Source organism: Schistocerca gregaria, chromosome 7 (assembly GCF_023897955.1).
Source record: "Schistocerca gregaria isolate iqSchGreg1 chromosome 7, iqSchGreg1.2, whole genome shotgun sequence".
NCBI classification, from domain to species: Eukaryota; Metazoa; Arthropoda; class Insecta; order Orthoptera; family Acrididae; genus Schistocerca; species Schistocerca gregaria.
This window is the reverse complement of record NC_064926.1, coordinates 130672635-130692868: the sequence shown is the minus strand read 5'-3', so window position 1 is coordinate 130692868 and position 20234 is coordinate 130672635. Positions and strand designations below refer to the sequence as shown.

At 45.0% G+C, this 20234-nt stretch overlaps 1 protein-coding gene across 1 annotated transcript in view; it reads left to right on the top strand.

The window, feature by feature from the left end:
• The window catches only part of LOC126282324 (uncharacterized), a 56683-nt gene that overhangs the window by 19350 nt on the left and 17099 nt on the right, over positions 1-20234 (top strand). Inside the window, exons 5-7 of the mRNA XM_049981981.1 lie at positions 348-519; positions 13090-13353; positions 18891-19118. Of these exons, the coding sequence (XP_049837938.1) occupies positions 348-519; positions 13090-13353; positions 18891-19118 (664 nt within the window). The remainder of the gene's footprint in view (positions 1-347; positions 520-13089; positions 13354-18890; positions 19119-20234) is intronic.

Genomic DNA, 20234 nt, shown 5'->3' with positions numbered 1-20234 from the left:
ATAAAACTCCTGAATATTCTTCTTTTGGTAGAACCATCTCGAGTTTCACAGGTGTCAATCGGTTTAAGAGTAAGCAAAGTACGATTCGTTACTTGAGGCAGCACTGTCCAGTCCATGAAGTACTCCTGTGTTTATGATTTAATGCAAATGACGATATTTTCATTAAATTAATTAGATCTCGTAAGAGTTGCTTTTCTCTGATCTAGTTACCTGTGTGAGTTGTTTTCAGAGAAAAAGTTTCCAGTACTTAACGAATATGTGAAACCTGCTTAATTTTTGTCAGTCTCTGTGGCCATATCTTGACAGTTCAATATTTCGAATGCTCCTTCCTTGTTTCCTACTGATAGAGAGAAGAAGCTGATGATGATGCTGGGTGATGGATCATTCTTGGTGCTGTCTCCTGCCTTCTGGATATCCGCTGTGGCACTTCTACTGCTGTCCATCAACGCCGGCAGCAGGATAGTCGCCATGGCTCAGTTCAAGGAATCACTTTTCTTGAAGACTCTGCGCGAGCACAAGGTCAGTTGCTGTATGCTTGCACGTTACATACCTCCTAGTGACCCATTACTCGCACTTATTGGATAACACCTTCGTTGTTCCTTCATTGCCACTTACTTATTTTACTTCGAAGTACCGGAAGTACTCCAGCCACTGCGTCCATTTCCAAGTGCCTTAACTGCAGAAGAAAAAATGTGAGTCACATAATGTGAATGACATTACTATGCTAAGACATCCAGGTAAACGCCATTATACCTCACCTCTGATACATCCACTTTGAGATACTGGGAATACAGGTCAACAACATACATAAATACACGTATTGTGCCCCACTGACGTGGGCAAAATAAAACAGATCTGGTAAAAATTTCATGCAGCCTTAGACAGCCAACCTAGCTTACATCACCTCCACCGAGGAGAGATCATGTAAGTTGGGTTGTATATCTTAAGGTGCGTGAAATATTTACTGCACTAAATTTATTTTGCCCACCTTAGATGAACGCGGACGACCATATTTGGTGTCTACGTTGGTTATTCGCAAGTAATATCCGTTTTCAGGCAGCTTTAGAAAGTGGGGTGTGGAACGGTAACACAATACACTGAATACACAAATGTTAAACTGATGCGTAATACTGTTTTAGAGGGGAAAAAATCTCAGTACTGTAGATCTTCATTGGAAAATTTGTGTCTTATACTACTGACAATTGATAAATTAAGGTACTGAAGGCTACTAACGTCATTATTTGTAATTATTTCCCACTGCGAGTTGTAAGTTTCAAATTGGGCTTAGAGGTGCCTAAAACCTTCTCCTGCAATGGTACAATTGCATGGCGCCTTGTGATGTCATCGTGGAGCTACGAGATGCTTTAAACTGCAAGATGTAGACATATACGAAAAAAAAGGCCAGAGCTCAGAAGTGCATGTGGGCTTTAACTTGAGTTAATGGTGTCACATTGGCACCCAATTTTACCACAATTCAGCCCAGTGCCACAGTGGACGTGTCGCCCGATGGGAAGGTCGTCTCTGCCTCTCTCACATTTACCCATTCTCTGGATGTCTCCCTGGTGGAGGTCAAAGCCAGATGCCCAGAAATTTTTTACGAGTAGCCGAGGAAAGCATTTCCGATACACAAGAAGGCCTCAAGAGGAGGGATAAAGAGCGCCAATGAAGCAGACCTTCGCTTACGGCACTGATTCCCACACATTTTGCGAGGAGCAATAGAAAGACGTTCTTGACAATCTTTGACACTGCTGACATCCTACAGATGCTTCAGCTCTTCTCTAAGGACATCGTGGGATAGTCGCTCAATTGAAGGTGATCGTACTCCTTTGAAGTGCAGTGCTACCACAATTTTTGCCATGTTGTTCACTTTGGAACCAAAAGGCACCGTTCAAAACCACTCAACCCTCCCGCTTTGCGTCCTATTGTGGCGTGATCACGGAAGTGTACAACATTGACACATGCTTAAACAAGTAGTCCCTCTAAGGACTCCCATATCGGCGCTACTGTCTATGCCATCTGCCCACATTTGTTGAGCACTTTGAAAAAGTACCTCTACAAAAAAAATCCATGAGAGAGTCCTGCCCATCTGCTAGTAAGCAGTAGATGTGTCAAGTGGGTGCCTACCTGCAGGCGCCAAGGACTCTTGCAACAGGTTTTCTCTATATATTTTTATAGTGCTCAAGAAACGTTGACAGGTGCAATTGTGTTGCCGAACTGGGGGTTCTTGGAAAGCCCCTTTGCCATTTTATTCACACATGTGTCTTTGCCACTCTCCTCTGTGACCACTCCAAAGGAGGGCTCAAAACAGGAGGGCTGAAAAAGCATAATCAGTCTTTGCTCCTTCGTATCACGTCGAATGGTTTTGAGTGGTCCCTTGTGGTTTCATAGTCCACACAACAGCAAACATAGCAGACATTGCAATCCAAAGGGTTGTGAACACCTTCAGTGGGGTTGCTAGGCCACGATGTTCTTAGGGAACAGCTATAGCGTCCGTGGGGTGTTATCTGTGTCAAAGATCGTCAAGAACGTCGTACTGTGGCTCATCGCTCTGTGAACTGTCGTTTACGACCACGTGTGGGAATCAACGCCTCAAGGGAAGGGGTTCCACTGACGCCCCATATGCCGCACCCTGATAGCTTTTGGTGTCAATTATGACAGATGGTGTGTTGAAACGAAATCCTCGGCTGCAAGTCAGAAAACATCGTGATTTAAACGCTGAGCTTTGCGGTTCTGAAAACAGCATGATTTGAACGCTGAGCTTTTCGGTTCTGATCTCAGTCGCAGAGGCGTTAAAAAAGGGTAAAATGTGATTAAGATAGGCTGTGTCGGTCTTCCCATCCGGTGACATGTCCACCGTGCCATTGGGCAGAATTTTGCTGAAATTCTGTGCCAATGTGACATCATTAACCGACGTTAAAGCTCACATGAACTTCTGAGCTAGGTTTTATTTTCAGCATGTGGCGACATCTTACAGTTTGAAGCGTCGTGTAGACGAGGGTGATGTCGAAGTGGGCCACATTTTTGCACCGCTGCAGAGGAATGTTTAGGCACCTTTGAGCCAAATTTCACACTTACATGTTGCAGTGGGAAATAATTACGAATTTTCAAAAAAAGAAAAGTAACCCTTTAATTCTGTTGTTCAGTGTATTTAACAACACAACTATTCTAAGTGCTGCTCTAAGGGATCTGCCATCTGTGGATGTCTAAGACTGCATCTTGGCTCAGAAGAATTGCTATTGGCTTAACAGTATATCCAAATGATTTCTTTCGTTAGTTGATCTGTTCACCACTTAAGACAAATATATATATATATATATATATATATATATATATATATATATATATATATATATATATATATATATATATATATAAAATTCTCAGCTGTGTAGCAGGCAAGCGCGATAATGTGTAATCTCACAGTCCACAGTTTTCAGGTTTTCAGGGGCACATGGAAAGTAGTCGACAATGTGAAACTTCCTGGCAGATTAAAACTGTGTACCGCACAGAGTTTCGAACTCGGGACCTTTGCCTTTCGCGGGCAATTGCTCTACCATCTGAGCTACCCAAGCACGACTCACGATCCGTCCTCACAGCTTTACTTCTGCCAGTACCTCGCCTCCAGCTTCCAAACTTTACAGAAGCTCTCCTGCGAAACTCATTCTCTTCGATTATGTGTTTGTGAAACCTAGAAAACTGTGAACTCGACTGTCTTTGTGGTTTTACGTCAACGATATATTCATATGTGGAATTAAGGCAAAACATAGTCACCTAGAATGTTGAAATAAACATCCTGATTCGTGTTCAAGGTAATGTGAATGAATATGTTCAAATCATCGGGCCCAAACATCACAGAAGTTCTTCTACTTTGAACAACACAGTCCACACACTACGGAGTAAACCATAATTGGTCCGCACTTGAATCTACCCCTCGCATTGTTCGAAAAGAAACGAACTGGCGATTCGTAGGGCCACACAACGAGCCACCAGTCAGTCACTGCCTAATTTCTGTATTGTTTGACCCACTGAAGGCGTCCATCTCTGTGTGCCACTGTGAGTAATGAATGGGCTTTCGCGAGGTACCCGACCCCAAATGTCCATAGCAAGCAATGCCCCACGTAATGTTTTTTCGGAACGTGGTTGAGATGGACTTGCATTCACCTACAGAAGTCAATTCCTATCGAGTTTGAAATCGGTTGTAGTAGATAAAACGTGACACTTCTTCACCAGTTTCTGTCGGCTAGGCGCTTTGTACGACCACTGTTCATATGCAGTGGGACTGGGAGTTATATACAATTACTAGTAGAAACGCTGGATAGTCTGCATTGATAAACCAGTGGCCACTGTGCAATGTTCCCTCCCTTAAATGTTCTACTTAATCAAATCAATGTCTCAAGCCAGCTTTTATAACTTTTATTATTTTGGGTCACCAGCCTCGCTATGAAAGGTTCACCCCGTGAGACAAGGGGAATTGTTCTAATCCGCAATGAGTGACCTCTCTGACAATCCCCAAGACTCAGCGTCCGTTGAACCGTAGGGAAACCAACGCAGAAATATAGACACGACACGCAAGTCCAGCCTATCATCACACAAAGATTACAATTGACGCTGAAAAAGGAATGATGGCACATTTATCACTTACATGCGGAGAGACTAACTGTTAAAGGGACATAGCAATATAATAAAAAGTGGAAAGGGTATCTGTTGACATCCTTTATATCCATTTCCATGGTTTTACACTTTGACAAGTAAGATATCCTTTAGTTTCTGCATTTATATGGTCTAATAAACGCCCTTTCTTTACACTATTTCAAATAAAGTTTAAATTATCTTCTTTTATACCTTTAGATACCATCAGTCCTCCTGAAATTTAGTAACACCCACAAACTACCAGTCCTGTAGCCTTCGACCGATCAAAATTATTTGCTACCACCAATAAATGAAACTACAATAAGTTTACTACAGCGCTTTACCTTTGACAGTGAGCAATACGCCTCTCCGTTCTCCACCGGTCCTTGGTGAACTGCCCTCTCGTCCTCCGAGCTGCTTCCGACTCCTCACGCCTCCTCCTTCACAACTGAGATGTTCCATGGGAAAACGACTTAAGGTCCATTAAGTCGTTTCTCCGTTTCCTACAGTAATTTGATCTGTGGGAACCAATCTTTGTGCACACAAATTATTATTACTCTCCGACAGACGCAACGCCCTCTGGAAACATTTGACGGCCGTGCTGCACAAAGTCGTTTTTCTACCGACCGCCGTAGAAAGTAGACTACTTCCACGCCGCTCGTACCAGTGGAGACATATTTGTCAGTGACAGGATGTTCGTAGGGTGGAATTTACGTTTGGCAACATCGCATAGAAAGTACATAGTGAGTGCAAACAAAATATGAAAAGTGATTGTGGTAGTATATCGAATATGGAGAGTGATTATGAGAACTACCTATTGGAAGGAAACGTTCAATTCAGAAAGAGAAGTGGAAGAAAGAGGTCGCGAAGAAGAAGAGAAATTCAGCACAATTACGCCTAAAACCGGTAAGAAAATCAAAGAATTTGCAGTCAGTGAGAAATGTAGTACAAAGGAATGCTATCTTAAAGTATGCCCAACAGACCAAGAACAGATGCATGAATGATTTTGAGATTTAGGTGAGAAGAACACACATGATACACTGATGAAGTTTAATTGAAAAGAAAACACCATCTAGAACATCTAATGCACCCAAGTCTGGTCGGAATGGTTGCTCCATCTATACATTCCATATAAAACGCAACAATTATATGACATTAGTTTGTAAATCCCTGCCGGCCGGAGTGACCGAGCGGCTCTAGGCGCTACAATCTGGAACCGCCCGAGCGCTACGGTCGCCGGTTCGAATCCTGCCTCGGGCATGGATGTGTGTGACGTCCTTAGGTTAGTTAGGTTTAAGTAGTTCTAGGGGACTGATGACCTCAGAAGTTAAGTCCCATAGTACTCAGAGCCATTTGAACCATTTTGTAAATACCTATTCCGAAGTATCTTGCAAGTTACCGATAGTCGTTTGAAACCAGTTTTAAAGGCGTTGGAAGCTACAGCTCTTACAATAGAAGAGGGAAACACAGCAACATTTTCTCCATGAAACGAATACGGCACTCAAGATAAAGTATAAGACTTATCATAAGTTCTTTAGGGAAAATAGTCCGTATTCGTTTCGAAAACCAAGAACTGATAACTGTGATTTCACCCGGGAGTGTGAAGTTATATTGAGTGTCAGTCCAAATGAACTTCACAAAAAGCTATATGAAGAACCCAAACTTAAGGTTGCGGAGTACAGTAAACTCAAGTACAAGTATCTGAAGTTGGCAAAACTTGACAACATAGATACCTTAGCGCTCGAGTTTGATTATGCACAGAACCTGACTCTGCCTAAACTGAGAATTACTGCTGCTGTGGATCTATGTATTTAATGTTCACTGACACAATGACCAATCAAGTACATTTTATTGGTTTCTCAGAGGTACACCAAAAAAGCTTCAAATTCTCTTTGTTTCTCTTTATATGACGTCATAAGTAAGAACCTCCAGCGGCCAAAAAATATTAAGACTCTTATACTTCTATCGGATTCGTGTGGAGGAGAAAACAAAAACATGATCGAGTTACGATTTTGTTCTTCACTTTCAGAATCAAACGACGTAACCATGCAACACGTATTTCCAGTTCGGGGATATTCATACAGTAAATGCGGATCGCAACTTCGGTCTATATGGAAAAATGCTAAGGATTATTGAAAACATTGAGAATGTGCGCCAATATACTTCAGTGCTTCAGAGCTGCAGAAAGAATCCAGCACCCTTTGAGGTGGTGGAAGGAGTGGATATTATTAAGAACTCGGCATCAGCTTTGTCATTATGCTACGTCACAAAACCCGTAGGAAATACACTATTTGGAATGCAAGAATATGTCATTTTGTATTATTCATTGTCCGTTGCATGAACATTCAGCCCTTATCAAATAAAGAAACGAGGATATACATTGCCATTGCGGAAGACAGACATGGTGATGCCGAAGACGTCTTGTTCTGGGGTTACGGACACACTACTCAAGTTACTTCGAGACGACAATGCAGCGATGCTGAAGAATACTGTTGACAGACAATGACAGCTGAGGGTGCGAAAGAGAAATATGATCAGTAGTAACCACGCATAGACTGTTGCAGGTCATTGTTGATCAGTGGTGCGTCCTATATACACTCCTGGAATTGAAAAAAAAGAACACATTGACACCGGTGTGTCAGACCCACCATACTTGCTCCGGACACTGCGAGAGGGCTGTACAAGCAATGATCACACGCACGGCACAGCGGACACACCAGGAACCGCGGTGTTGGCCGTCGAATGGCGCTAGCTGCGCAGCATTTGTGCACCGCCGCCGTCAGTGTCAGCCAGTTTGCCGTGGCATACGGAACTCCATCGCAGTCTTTAACACTGGTAGCATGCCGCGACAGCGTGGACATGAACCGTATGTGCAGTTGACGGACTTTGAGCGAGGGCGTATAGTGGGCATGCGGGAGGCCGGGTGGACGTACCGCCGAATTGCTCAACACGTGGGGCGTGAGGTCTCCACAGTACATCGATGTTGTCGCCAGTGGTCGGTGGAAGGTGCACGTGCCCGTCGACCTGGGACCGGACCGCAGCGACGCACGGATGCACGCCAAGACCGTAGGATCCTACGCAGTGCCGTAGGGGACCGCACCGCCACTTCCCAGAAAATTAGGGACACTGTTGCTCCTGGGGTATCGGCAAGGACCATTCGCAACCGTCTCCATGAAGCTGGGCTACGGTCCCCCACACCGTTAGGCCGTCTTCCGCTCACGCCCCAACATCGTGCAGCCCGCCTCCAGTGGTGTTGCGACAGGCGTGAATGGAGGGACGAATGGAGACGTGTCGTCTTCAGCGATGAAAGTCGCTTCTGCCTTGGTGCCAATGATGGTCGTATGCGTGTTTGGTGCCGTGCAGGTGAGTGCCACAATCAGGACTGCATACGACCGAGGCACACAGGGCCAACACCCGGCATCATGGTGTGGGGAGCGATCTCCTACACTGGCCGTACACCTCTGGTGTTCGTCGAGGGGACACTGAATAGTGCACGGTACATCCAAACAGTCATCGAACCCATCGTTCTACCATTCCTAGACCGGCAAGGGAACTTGCTGTTCCAACAGGACAATGCACGTCCGCATGTATCCCGTGCCACCCAACGTGCTCTTGAAGGTGTAAGTCAACTACCCTGGCCAGAAAGATCTCCGGATCTGTCCCCCATTGAGCATGTTTGGGACTGGATGAAGCGACGTCTCATGCGGTCTGCACGTCCAGCACGAACGCTGGTCCAACTGAGACGCCAGGTGGAAATGGCATGGCAAGCCGTTCCACAGCACTACATCCAGCATCTCTACGATCGTCTCCATGGGAGAATAGCAGCCTGCATTGCTGCGAAAGGTGGATATACACTGTACTAGTGCCGACATTGTGCATGCTCTGTTGCCTGTGTCTATGTGCCTGTGGTTCTATCAGTGTGATCATGTGATGTATCTGACCCCAGGAATGTGTCAATAAAGTTTCCCCTTCCTGGGACAATGAATTCACGGTGTTCTTATTTCAATTTCCAGGAGTTTATGTTTGTAATTGAATAAATGCATTTCTTTCATTTATTGGATGATTACGTTGCTACTAGGTTTTTATAGAGGATTATTACAGAGTGACAAATATTGAACTACATGAAAAAAAAACAACGTAAATTAGTTACGAACTACGACGTGCAAACACTTTCACACTTTATTCAACATTTTAGCGTTACTACAGATATTCGGATTACTTGATGACATGTTCGATACGCCTGCCATTTGGCGATGATGTGGCGCAGATGGATAGCGAAATTCTGCATGACTCGCTGAAGTGTCGGAACATCGATGCAGTCGATGACCTCCTGAATGGCTGTTTTCAGCTCAGCATTGGCTTTGGGGTTATTGCTAACATATTTTCTTTAATACAGCCCCACGAAAAAGAGCCGCATGCGTTAAGATCGGGAGAATATGGCGGCCAATCGAAGCCCAATTCAGTGGCCTCTGGGTACCCAAGAGCCAGAATGCGGTCCCCAAACTGCTCTTCCAGGACATCAAACACTCTCCTGCTTCGATGACGTCGAGCTCCATATTGCATGAACAACATCTTACCGAAATCGGGGTCACTTTCGATAATTTGGATGAAATCATCTTCCGAAACCTTCACGTACCGTTCGCTAGTCACCGTGTCATCAAGGAAAATCGCACCGATTATTCCGTAACTGGACATTGCACGCCATACAGTATCCCGTTGAGGGGAAGAGACTTCTCGATTGCGAAATGCCGATTCGCAGTGCCCCAAAATGCGCCAATTTTGCTTACTGACGAACGCATCCAAATGAAAGTGGGCTTCGTTGGTAAACCAAACCATATATACCATACTAATTCCCGTCATATCCCGCAGTCAACTACGCCATTTCAACGTCCTAACGCAACCGTTCAGAAGTTATGACAGTTTTACTTTATATATTTCAATAATAGTCACCCTGCATGTGTTATGTTCGTTGGTGTATATCATGGCTTCAGGAATACCTTTACAATCTAGTGTTGCTTTGAAAACTAATAAAGTTTGTCGAATAAAAATATTTTTTGTTACTTTACAGTCTGAGGACACTACTTTTAGATTTACTGATTGTTTAATAGTTAAATATGGAAAATGATGGTTTCTTGTTCGTGTTATACAGTGATCTGTGGAAAAACAACTTACGTGTGGTACTGTATTATCAGCTCAAATCAGTATATAAGTCGTAAATAATACACTATAGCGTAATTTATTCTGAAACAACCATACGTCGTTCCTGTTTGACTGAAATTTCGTCCATGTACGAGGGATTGCAATGAATGAAACGACGACCTCAAATATTTGATGCTCTATATCTCGATTATCATGTATTGCAATTGTCCTTGTTTCAGACAACGCCTCAGTTCCGCTACCGGCTCGGACTCCGGACCAACACTCATTGCCTTTACTACCCTTTTCACTCTTGTGTTTCTCTACACCACCCCTGGCCTCTGCCCTCTTATGATTGGCTGTCTCATAAGCAACCCTGAAGGGCTGTCATTGGTCATTCTGTTCCCTGCTAAGCCCACTGCCTATCTTGCTGTATCCAGACGCATTTTCCAGTATAACAGTGGCCTGGGAGCCACAGCTTTTACTGTCCACGGGAAAGCAACATTCGGCAGTCGGCTAGACACATCCATCCAGGGTTGGCAAAACAGCCTCGGTGTTCCCAGACTCGCCTTGGTTCCACAGCGACTCTTCTGGGAACAGCCCAACCTGGCCGCGTTAGTCTTTTAGATGCTCCCGAGAGACCTCCGTTCTATTTTTGCAAAACAGTGTCTGTGTTCCCAGAGTCGCTATGTACCATAACGACTCCAGGGGTCGCAAGGCGTCTTGACAAACATTTCCGAGACCGGGACAAACTCTCTATGTCGAGCCTTCACAGGGCTTTCGTCACCTTCTCCAACGCAGGAAACCACTATCCAGCCAGCCACTCACCTCGCGTCCGAAGCAGCAAGTTTCCCACCCGTTGCCATTTATTAAGGCATGACCGATATCGAGGCTGAGTTTTATTTCCAACCCGTAGTCCCACTAAATGCGCCGACACAACTGGAATGTTCAAACACGATAGTTCCTTTCTGTCATTCTGCCACGTCTACTCAAGGACCTGTCTTAGACCACTGATTTGATAAACGGACGCACCATTTCTCCACTTCACTGCCATGACTTACGTCAGTAGTGGAAAGCCACTTACCCAGCGTTGGTACCAGTTCTTTACTGTTTTTCTCCTGGCTTTTCAACCGTGAATTTACTTTCAAAACCTTTTCTTAAAAATTTACTTTATTTACTAGCGATTCATCAAGAACATTAACACATTTAATCGTACTATGTGAGAGTGGAAGTAGTTGCCAGTGGGTAACTAATGAGAAAAAAAAAATTTCTTTCAACAAATGGAAATTTTATTCCTAAAAGCCCCACACGCCCTTTTTTTTAAACAGATTTAAAATTATACTCAGAAAGCACCCTCAAAATATCAAGTTTCAATTTTATTCAGAGTCAGAAAGAACAAATATTGACAGTATGAGCTTTTGGGCTGAGAACCTTGCCGATGCCTTTTGACACGGCCGTAGTCACGACCGCTCACAACAACCTCTGAAAGACTACACTGGTGCAAATGTGCAACACACTAGATTACTTTAAACTAAAAATTTTAACAAGTCATACAAGCACATAAACTATGCGCCCTGTAGGAGGGATGGAAATGGTACAAAACACTAACATTAAAAGAAATTAACTTGCCACCGAAGGTGCAACTTGAGTAAAAAAACAAAAAAAACACTTATGGTGGAAGGGTGGCAACTTTATATACTAAAATGACCATTTAAATAAAAAACCCATGAAATGCAGTCTTACATAAAGTATACAAACATGCTCTACATTACACATATACCTCCTCTCAAGATGATAGGCAAGATAAAAACATATTTCAGGAATTCGGCCGTTACAATTCAAGCAATAAATTCGTTAACACCGAAGTACGGCAGACCGACAGAGAGACACTAACTGCCTAACAAATGCGGACGAGAGACAAACGAGCAAGCTGGGGTCAAGGGACTGTCCAAGAAAACAAGTAGAATTTAACAAGTAAATGATACAACACATGACGAATCACTTAACTTGTAATAAGTGCGATTTCTGGCGCAGCACGCCCAAAACGCTCTCCCGAACCGTCCGCTGTCAGCCGCTTAACGGACGCAGGAAGGCGCGCAGATCTTCCGTCCCACGGCGTCGCAGCTCGCACCGGCCAGACCGACGTCGTGGGTTGACTCCTGTTGCTCTCGAGTCGGCCGCGAAGCCACTCCCCTCTCTATATGGCACGGCCCACTGGACTGGCGTGGCGACCTCACATGCGCCAACGCTCAAGACGGAGAAGTCATCTTGTGTCCCGGGGCGCGACCGACCAACCGATCGATCCAACTGCAAATGACCATAGCATGAACAAACTCGAGCAGACTGGCGGCTTAACACATACTAGCACTCCGGACGACGGGCAGACCCCATACTGACCCGGCTGACCAACTGACCAGACTCGCCACTAACGCCCCCTTAAATGCACGTGAACAGGCTACCTTTCCCCTTCCCCACCAGAGGGAGACAGCGAAGCTGTGATTGCCACAGCGGCGCCACCGCCAGAAACGGAGGGCGACTGCTTCACACTACGCACTGCGGCGCGCTCTTCAAAGCTGTAAATTTTTCCCGGCTAAGCCTTCAGTACGAAGACTGATCTGGTAGAGATCTCCCTTTTAATCTATGTTGTGAAAGTCTCTTCAACTGCAGTTTACTTCCATTTGAAATTGTTTACTCATTCCGTCTCTACAATTTTGTCCGCCGCAAGTCCCTCCACTACCAAATTCATAATTCCTTGATGCGTCTGGGTGTGTCCTTTGAACTGATCTTTTCCTTGGGTTGTGCCATAAATTTCTTTTTCCACAATTCGATTCAGTGGTATCTCTTTATGCCAAGTAGAGGACTCCAAAGCGAGCAGTAAGTTGTTTAGAGGGAATGATCAATATTTTGTCCGGTGAGATAAAGTGAGGGGCCAACGGCCTTGCCGCAGTGGTAACACCGCTTCCCGTCAGATCACCGAAGTTAAGCGCTGTCGGGCTCGACTAGCACTTGGATGGGTGACCATCCGGTCTGCCGAGAGCTGGTGGCAAGCGGGGTGCACTCAGCCCTTGTGAGCAAAACTGAGGAGCTACTTGGTTGAGAAGTAGCGTCTCCGGTCTCGGAAACTGACATACGGCCAGGAGAGCGGTGTGCTGACCACATGTCCCTCCATATCCACATCCAGTGACGCCTGTAGGCCGAGAATGACACGGCGGCCGGTGGGTACTTTTGGGCCTTCATGGCCTGTGCGGGTGGAGAGATAAAGTGAGTATTATTTTTCAGAAAGACGCGACAGTTACGTTGTATTTCACGGAACATTGGCTGCAGGTGGTGGGCACCCTAATGGCGCCCTTCCTGGGCGTGAAGCTGCTGAGGATGATCCCGCAGCCGGACCTGACGCCCCTGCGCCTCATCGTCTTCGGCGGCTCGGCGCTGGACCGCGTCACGCAGGCCCAGCTGCAGGCTAAGTTCAAATTGGCGGCCACCCAGATGTACGGCATGACGGAGCAGCTCATGACCCTCTCCTCCGAAAGCACCAAGCCCTCACCTTTCGGCTCCGTAGGCCTCCCGCAACCCAACGTCGAGGTCAAGGTAAGAAAGAAACGGTCGAACTGTACACTACTTAGATTTGTCAGTCTGTGGCAAGCATGCGAATATGCATGCGGGAGGGAGTTATTAAGTTTGAATGACCACCTTGAACATATCAAGTTGCGACGGTGAACTTGATGACGGTGTTAACTCTTTTCTTCATACGAACCTTCCACTGACACATGCCTGACAAAAACGGTCTCCACACCATCTGGTCCCAGTTGCAGGCCGTCTATCTCCCGGCTTCCAAGAACAACGGAAACCTGTATTGAGTAATTAAATAAATTTAAAATTATCTTACGTAAAAGGCTTAACAGGATAAGTCGAGCATTAAAGTTAAAAACAGTGTATATGACGCAAGGAAGCGTAACTCCCGGCACGCAAATTACACGGACTGGACTTCTGCCCATTAAAATTGCTACACCACGAAGATGACGCGCTACAGACGCGACAGGAAGAATATGCTATGATATGCAATGATCAGCTTTTCAGAGCATTCACACAAGGTTGGCACCGGTGGCGACACCTACAACGTGCTAATATGAGGAAGGTATCCAACCGATTTCTCACATACAAACAGCAGCTGACCGGCGTTACCTGGTGAAACGTTGTTGTGATGCCTAGTGCAAGGAGAAGAAATGCATACCATCACGTTTCCGACTTTGATAAAGGGCGGATTGTATGCTATCGTGATTGCGGTTTTCGTATCGCGACATTGCTGCTCGTGTTGGTCGAGATCCAATGACTGTTCGCAGAATATGGAATCGGTGGGTTCGGGAGGGTAATACGGTACGCCTTACTGGATCCTAGCGGCCTCCTATCACTAGCAGTCGAGATGACAGGCATCTTATCCGCATGGCTGTAACGGATCGTGCAGCCACGTCGCGATCGGGTGAGTCAACAGATGGGGACGTTTGCAAGACAACAACCATCTGCACGAACAGTTCGACGACGTTATCAGCAGTATGGACTATCAGCTCGGAGACCACGGCTGCGGTTACCCTTGACGCTACGTCACAGACAGGAGGGCATGCGTTGGTGTTGCACTAAACGACGAACCTGGTTGCACGAATGGCAATCGCCATTTTTTCGGACGAATCCAAGTTCTGTTTACAGCATCATGATGGTCGCATCCGTGTTTGGCGACATCAGGGTGAACTCACATTGGAAACGTGTATTCGTCATCGCCATACTGGCGTATCACCCGGCGTGATGGTACAGGATGCCATTGTTTACACATCTCAGTTACCACTTGTTCGCAATGACGGCACTTTGAACAGTGGACGTTACATTTCAGATGTGTTACAACCAGTGGCTCTACCTTTCATTCGATCCCTGCGAAACCCTACATTTCAGCAGGATAATGCATGGCCGCTTTTGCAGGTTCTCTACGGGCCTTTCTCGATACAGAAAATGTTTGACAGCTGCCCTGGCTAGCACATTCTCCAGATCTCTCACCAACTGAAAACGTCTGGTCAAAGGTGGCCGAGCAACTGGCTCGTCACAATACGCCAGTCACTACTCTTGATGAACTGTGGTATCGTGTTGAAGCTGCGTGGGCAGCTGTACCTGTTCACGCCATCCAAGCTCTGTTTGACGCAATGACCAGGCGTATCAAAGCCGTTATTACGGCCAATGGTGGTTGTTCTGGGTACTGATTTCTCAGGATCTATGCACCCAAACTGCGTGAAAATGTAATCTTATGTTAGTTCTAGTATAATATATTTGTCCAATGAATACCCGTTCATCATCTACATTTCTTCTTGGTGTAGCAATTTTAACTTTACACATAATTGCGAACCTTTTCGAAACCTTTTCTCACGTTATCCTTCGTCAAGTAATGAAAGGAAAAAAGTTATTCTTTATTACAATTTCGCTGTCCATGCAGTATAACTTCAGCGTCACGCATGACCTTTTAATTTATTGTTTCTTGACTACTAACTGTGTTCGCAACACATTGTACATACAGGGTCCACCAATACTGTTAAGTGAAACTGCAAAGTTATATCACGGTGAAAGATAAACAAATCGGTGACAGGGGAATGAATACGTTTGTTGACACGTTTTGGCCTTCTGGGATGTCATCACAAAATTTTAATATGCTGTAATTTTCAATATACTGGAAATTTTCTGATGATGCCCCAGAAGAGTTAAGCGCGCCAATGAACGTGTTGCTTCCCTGCACCGAAGACTGTTTTTCTTTCGGAATACTATCCGCGGTCGCTGCATCAGGTACGTCATGGAGTGGGAAGAATTCTAAATTATGTCATTGTACGACTCATAGATCAAGATATATGAGGTCATAAATTTGAGATGAGTGAAAACTATGGTGCTGTTTTATACATGGGTGTTGGATTCTTTAAAGTATTTAGATTCGGGGTGGGTTTACTGACTTTTGCTGACATTGGGTGGAGTGCTGGAAACCTTGGTTTTAAAAGTCTGTGTTTTGGCTGTTCGGGAAATACTCCTCCAATGAAGCAGCATGTGTGACAATGTATTGTCCAGAATGAACTGGAGACTTTTCTGGAGAAAAACCACACCTTTCTCCAGCTTTTTGTAGCGCTTCTTCTTGACAGCCTTCCGTAACCTGGTCAGAGGTTCAAAATGGTTCAAATGGCTCTGAGCACTATTGGACTTAACTTCTGAGGTTATCAATTCCCTAGAACTTAGAACTACATAAACCTAACTAACCTAAGAACATCACACACAGCCATGCCCGAGGCAGGATTCGAATCTGCAACTGTAGCGGTCGCGCGGTTCCAGACTGTAGCGCCTAGAACCGCTCGGCCACTCCGGCCGGCCAACCTCGTCAGAGGATTTTGGTTATTTGATACGTTGACGGTTTTTTCGTTACGAGAATACGAGAGGCATTTGAAAAGTCCATGCAAAGTCCGAGAGATGGCACGACCCGCGGAGCGAGGTAATGTTTAGTTAGTAGTTTCTTTGGAAAGAACGCACATCGAGTTTCAGCCATATAGTCTATTTCTTTGTGTTTGGCATTCGTGTCAAGAAAATGGAGGAAAAAGAAGTTGGTGTGGTGATTAAACATTACTTTATGAAAGGCAAAACGCCTCAGGAGACTAAAGAGAAGATTGATAAAATTTACGGTGACTCTGCACCTTCAATTAGAACAGTTTGTAAGTGCTTTCAAAATTTTCGGAGTGGCCATATGGACACAAGTGATGTTGAACGTTCTGGATGCCCTCTGGAGGTTACGACTCCTGAAATCATTGACAAAAATCCGTGATATGTTGATGGATGACAAAAGAGTTAAGGTGAGTGAGATTGCTAGTCCTGTGGGCATTTCGAATGAATGGGTACATAATATTGTGCAAAAACATTTGGACATGAGAAAGCTATCCGCAAGATGGGTTCCGCGATTGCTCATCGACTATCTGTGGACCGTTTGGAAAACGAGCTGGAGGTAAAACTCCGGCGATTGGACCGCAAAAAAGTCCTTTTCCAGCACGACAATGCACCAACACACACCTCAGCAGTTGTGGTGGCAAAATTTATGGAAATAGGATTTGAACTCGTTTCACGTCCTCCCTGTTTTCCAGACTTGGCTCCCTCGGACTACTGTTAGTTTGAAGAAATGGCTGGAGGGACAAAGATTTTATTCAAACGAGGAGGTGACTGCAGCAACTAATAGCTATTTTTCAGACTTGGACAACTCCTATTATTCGGAAGGGATCAACAAATTAGAACAGTCTTAGACGAAGTGTTTACGTCTAAGAAGAAAATATGTCGAAAAACGAAGAAAGGTTTACCCCAAACACGTAAGTAGTTTTTATTTTTGCACAGACTTTTCAAACGCCCCTCGTAGGCTGTCAGCAGCACGCCACGTCAGATACTTTTCCCGACAAAGATTGGGTCTTCGCTTTTTCCGTGTTCGTGAATTCCAATGCCTCCAGCGACTGCTCTGTTCCGTTAGCTCGGGGTCATATTGATACTCCGAGCTGTCGACCAAGGCGCTTAGCCACCCAAGGATCCGTGCACCGACGCGCCACACATGCAACACTTCCCCTGCTGTGTCGGCGGACTGAGTGGCAACCTTTGTCATGTACAAGATGTGTCCGAAGATACTGAAAACTGATCCTCCGAGTGTGTGTCATTTGTACAACATACGAGGCGTGTTTTTTAAGTAAGTACCGTTTTGAAATTTAAAAAAAAAAGACGTGCTAAGACATCTCAATCATTTTGTATTTACATGAAAGCCTGAACCTTAGTCTACTTTTCTACATAATTTCCGCCAATATTGAGGCGCTTGTCATAACGTTATACCAGTTTTTGAATACCCTCCTGATGGAAGTCTGCCGCCTGACTTGTTAAGCACTGCATCACCACTGTTTTGACTTCGTCATTGTCTTGAAGACGCTGACCGCCCAGGTGTTTCTTCAAGTGCAGGAACAGATGGTAGTCACTGGGCGCAAGATCGGGGCTGTACGGAGGATGATCTAGAGTTTCCCATCGGAAATATGTGATGAGATCTTTGATCTGATTCGCCACATACGGACGGGCATTGTCTTGCAGCAAAACGATGCCCTTGCTCAACTTCCATGGACTGTTGATTTGATTCTAGTGTGACGTAGGCCACCCATGTTTCATTGCCCGTAACAATTTGGTTTAGGAAAGCATCACTGTCGTTGTGGTATCGGTCAAGGAAAGTCAATGCACTGTCTAAACTTTTGGTTTTGTGCACATCCGTCAACATTTTCGGTACCCAACGTGCGCACAGTTTTCGGTAATTCAAGTGTTCGGTCACAATGGCATACAAAACACTACGAGAAACATTAGGAAAGTCATCCCGCAAGGAGGAAATCGTAATGCGTCTGTTTTCTCTCACATGATTGTCCACTTCCTGCACCAAACTTAAATTAACGACCGAAGGACGCCCATTCCGTTGTTCATGATGCACATTTGTGCGGCCATCTTTAAATGCTCTCAGCCACTTTATTACCATTCCATCAATCGTAATGTTTTTTTCCGTAAACTGCTCAGATATCACGATGAATATCGATCGCTTTTAGGTCTTTAGCACTAAGAAATCTTATAACAGCCCGTACTTCACAGTCGGCATTACTCACGATTATCGGAGGCATCTTAAACACTCAGTGCGCAACGTAAACGAGGAAGAATCAGACTCTAATGGCGTCAGTGCGTAGATTAAGGTACAGACTTTCATGTAAAAATCAAATTATTGAGGTATCTTAGCACGTCTTTTTTTAAATTTGAAAACGGTACTTAAAAAAACACGCCTCGTGTTCTGACGGCTCGAATGCACATGCTTATATTACGATACATTTAGAGCCAGTTATTAGTCTTTCATCGAGGTTGATTTCTTCTTAATATCTGTCTTGCCATACGTGCACATTTATCTTCTTAATTATTTGTGAGTAATGCTTTCTCGCAAGGAGGAATTATTCGCCAAGTTGTAAATGTTAACACGACTGAAAATTGTCCCGCCGCATTCCTCCCCCGTGACACACGAGACGTTACCCTCGATAGCACGACTCATAAATCGTGCGTACCCTTTGCAGGTGGTGGACACAGAGTCTGGCGACGCCCTCGGTCCGAATCAGGACGGAGAACTCTGCTTCAGGGCCCCAACGGTTACGCGCGGCTACTACAACGACGCCACCGCAACGGCGGCAGCCATCGGCGCCGACGGCTGGTTCCACACGGGTGACGTCGGCTACTACGACGACGCGGGCCACTTCTACGTCACGGACCGCATCAAGGACTTCGTCAAAACCAAGGGGCACCACGTGAGTACCCCTACAGGAAACCGTAGAGAAGACTGGGGTCAGTTGGCTGACTTTTCCATTGCTTCGTGCAATACTAGGGGAGATTCTGGTGTATGTGGCGGATAGCTTAACCTTTCGCCTAAAAATTCACAATGGACCCAATAAATACGAGTCTAGGTAACCTCAAAAATACTTTACGTACAATTTTGCATCCATGCCAATTAACCCGAAGTGCTGGGTTAGCTACCATACCTCAAGGAAGCGGATTGACATAATCTGGTACACATAGGGATAATTTACCGAGCGCGGTGACGAAGTGGTTAGCACACTGGCCTTGCTTTCTGGGGGAATATAGTTTTCGTGATGTCTCTTCGTCGGTTGAGGCAAATACCACTATGGTTCCTTTGACAGGGCACGGCGGATTTCCTTCCCTAAAGCGATGGAACCTATGACCTCGCTGTTTGGTCCCCTAGCCCCTCCATCTCAACCAACCAAGGGGATATTTAGAAAGAACACAGAAATTTTCGACGAAAAATATTTTATTTTATCACCACTTAAGGTAATTTCTTTATAAAAAAAATAAATTATGCAAAAATAAATTCCTCGTGAAGAAATAGCATTTGAACAAAAATTAATTCTGCTTCAATGTGTAAGTGACAGTATGAACGCAAATATGAGAACTAACAATTAATTCGCCAAGAAAAATAAATTCTGATTATTATTATAACTACCTATATTTGTTGAAATAGAGTAGATGAATGTTGTAGATCAACCAAAATCGCAGGAGTATGGCACTTGTATATTTGAGCAGATGGGTTGAACTTCTGCACAGTTTTTCTTTGGTAGTATCTGACTGTATTATCATCGTCTGCTGTCTCCAGTTTTGCCCTCTTTGACCTTGGTAGATACACGAATCTCGATGTCGTTTAGACTCTCTTTCCAGGTACTGGCGGGGATGGTACTTCACCCAAACAAAATCATTTACCTAATTCAGGGTGACAAGGAAGCCCTTGAGGCTACGGAGAATTCGTTGCTTGTCTTGTTCGATGTGACCTGTTGGAATCTCATTGATGGGAACTGTTGAATAAGAACCTTCACCTTCCTTTAGGCAGGAGGCTGACATTGAAAGCTCTCCGC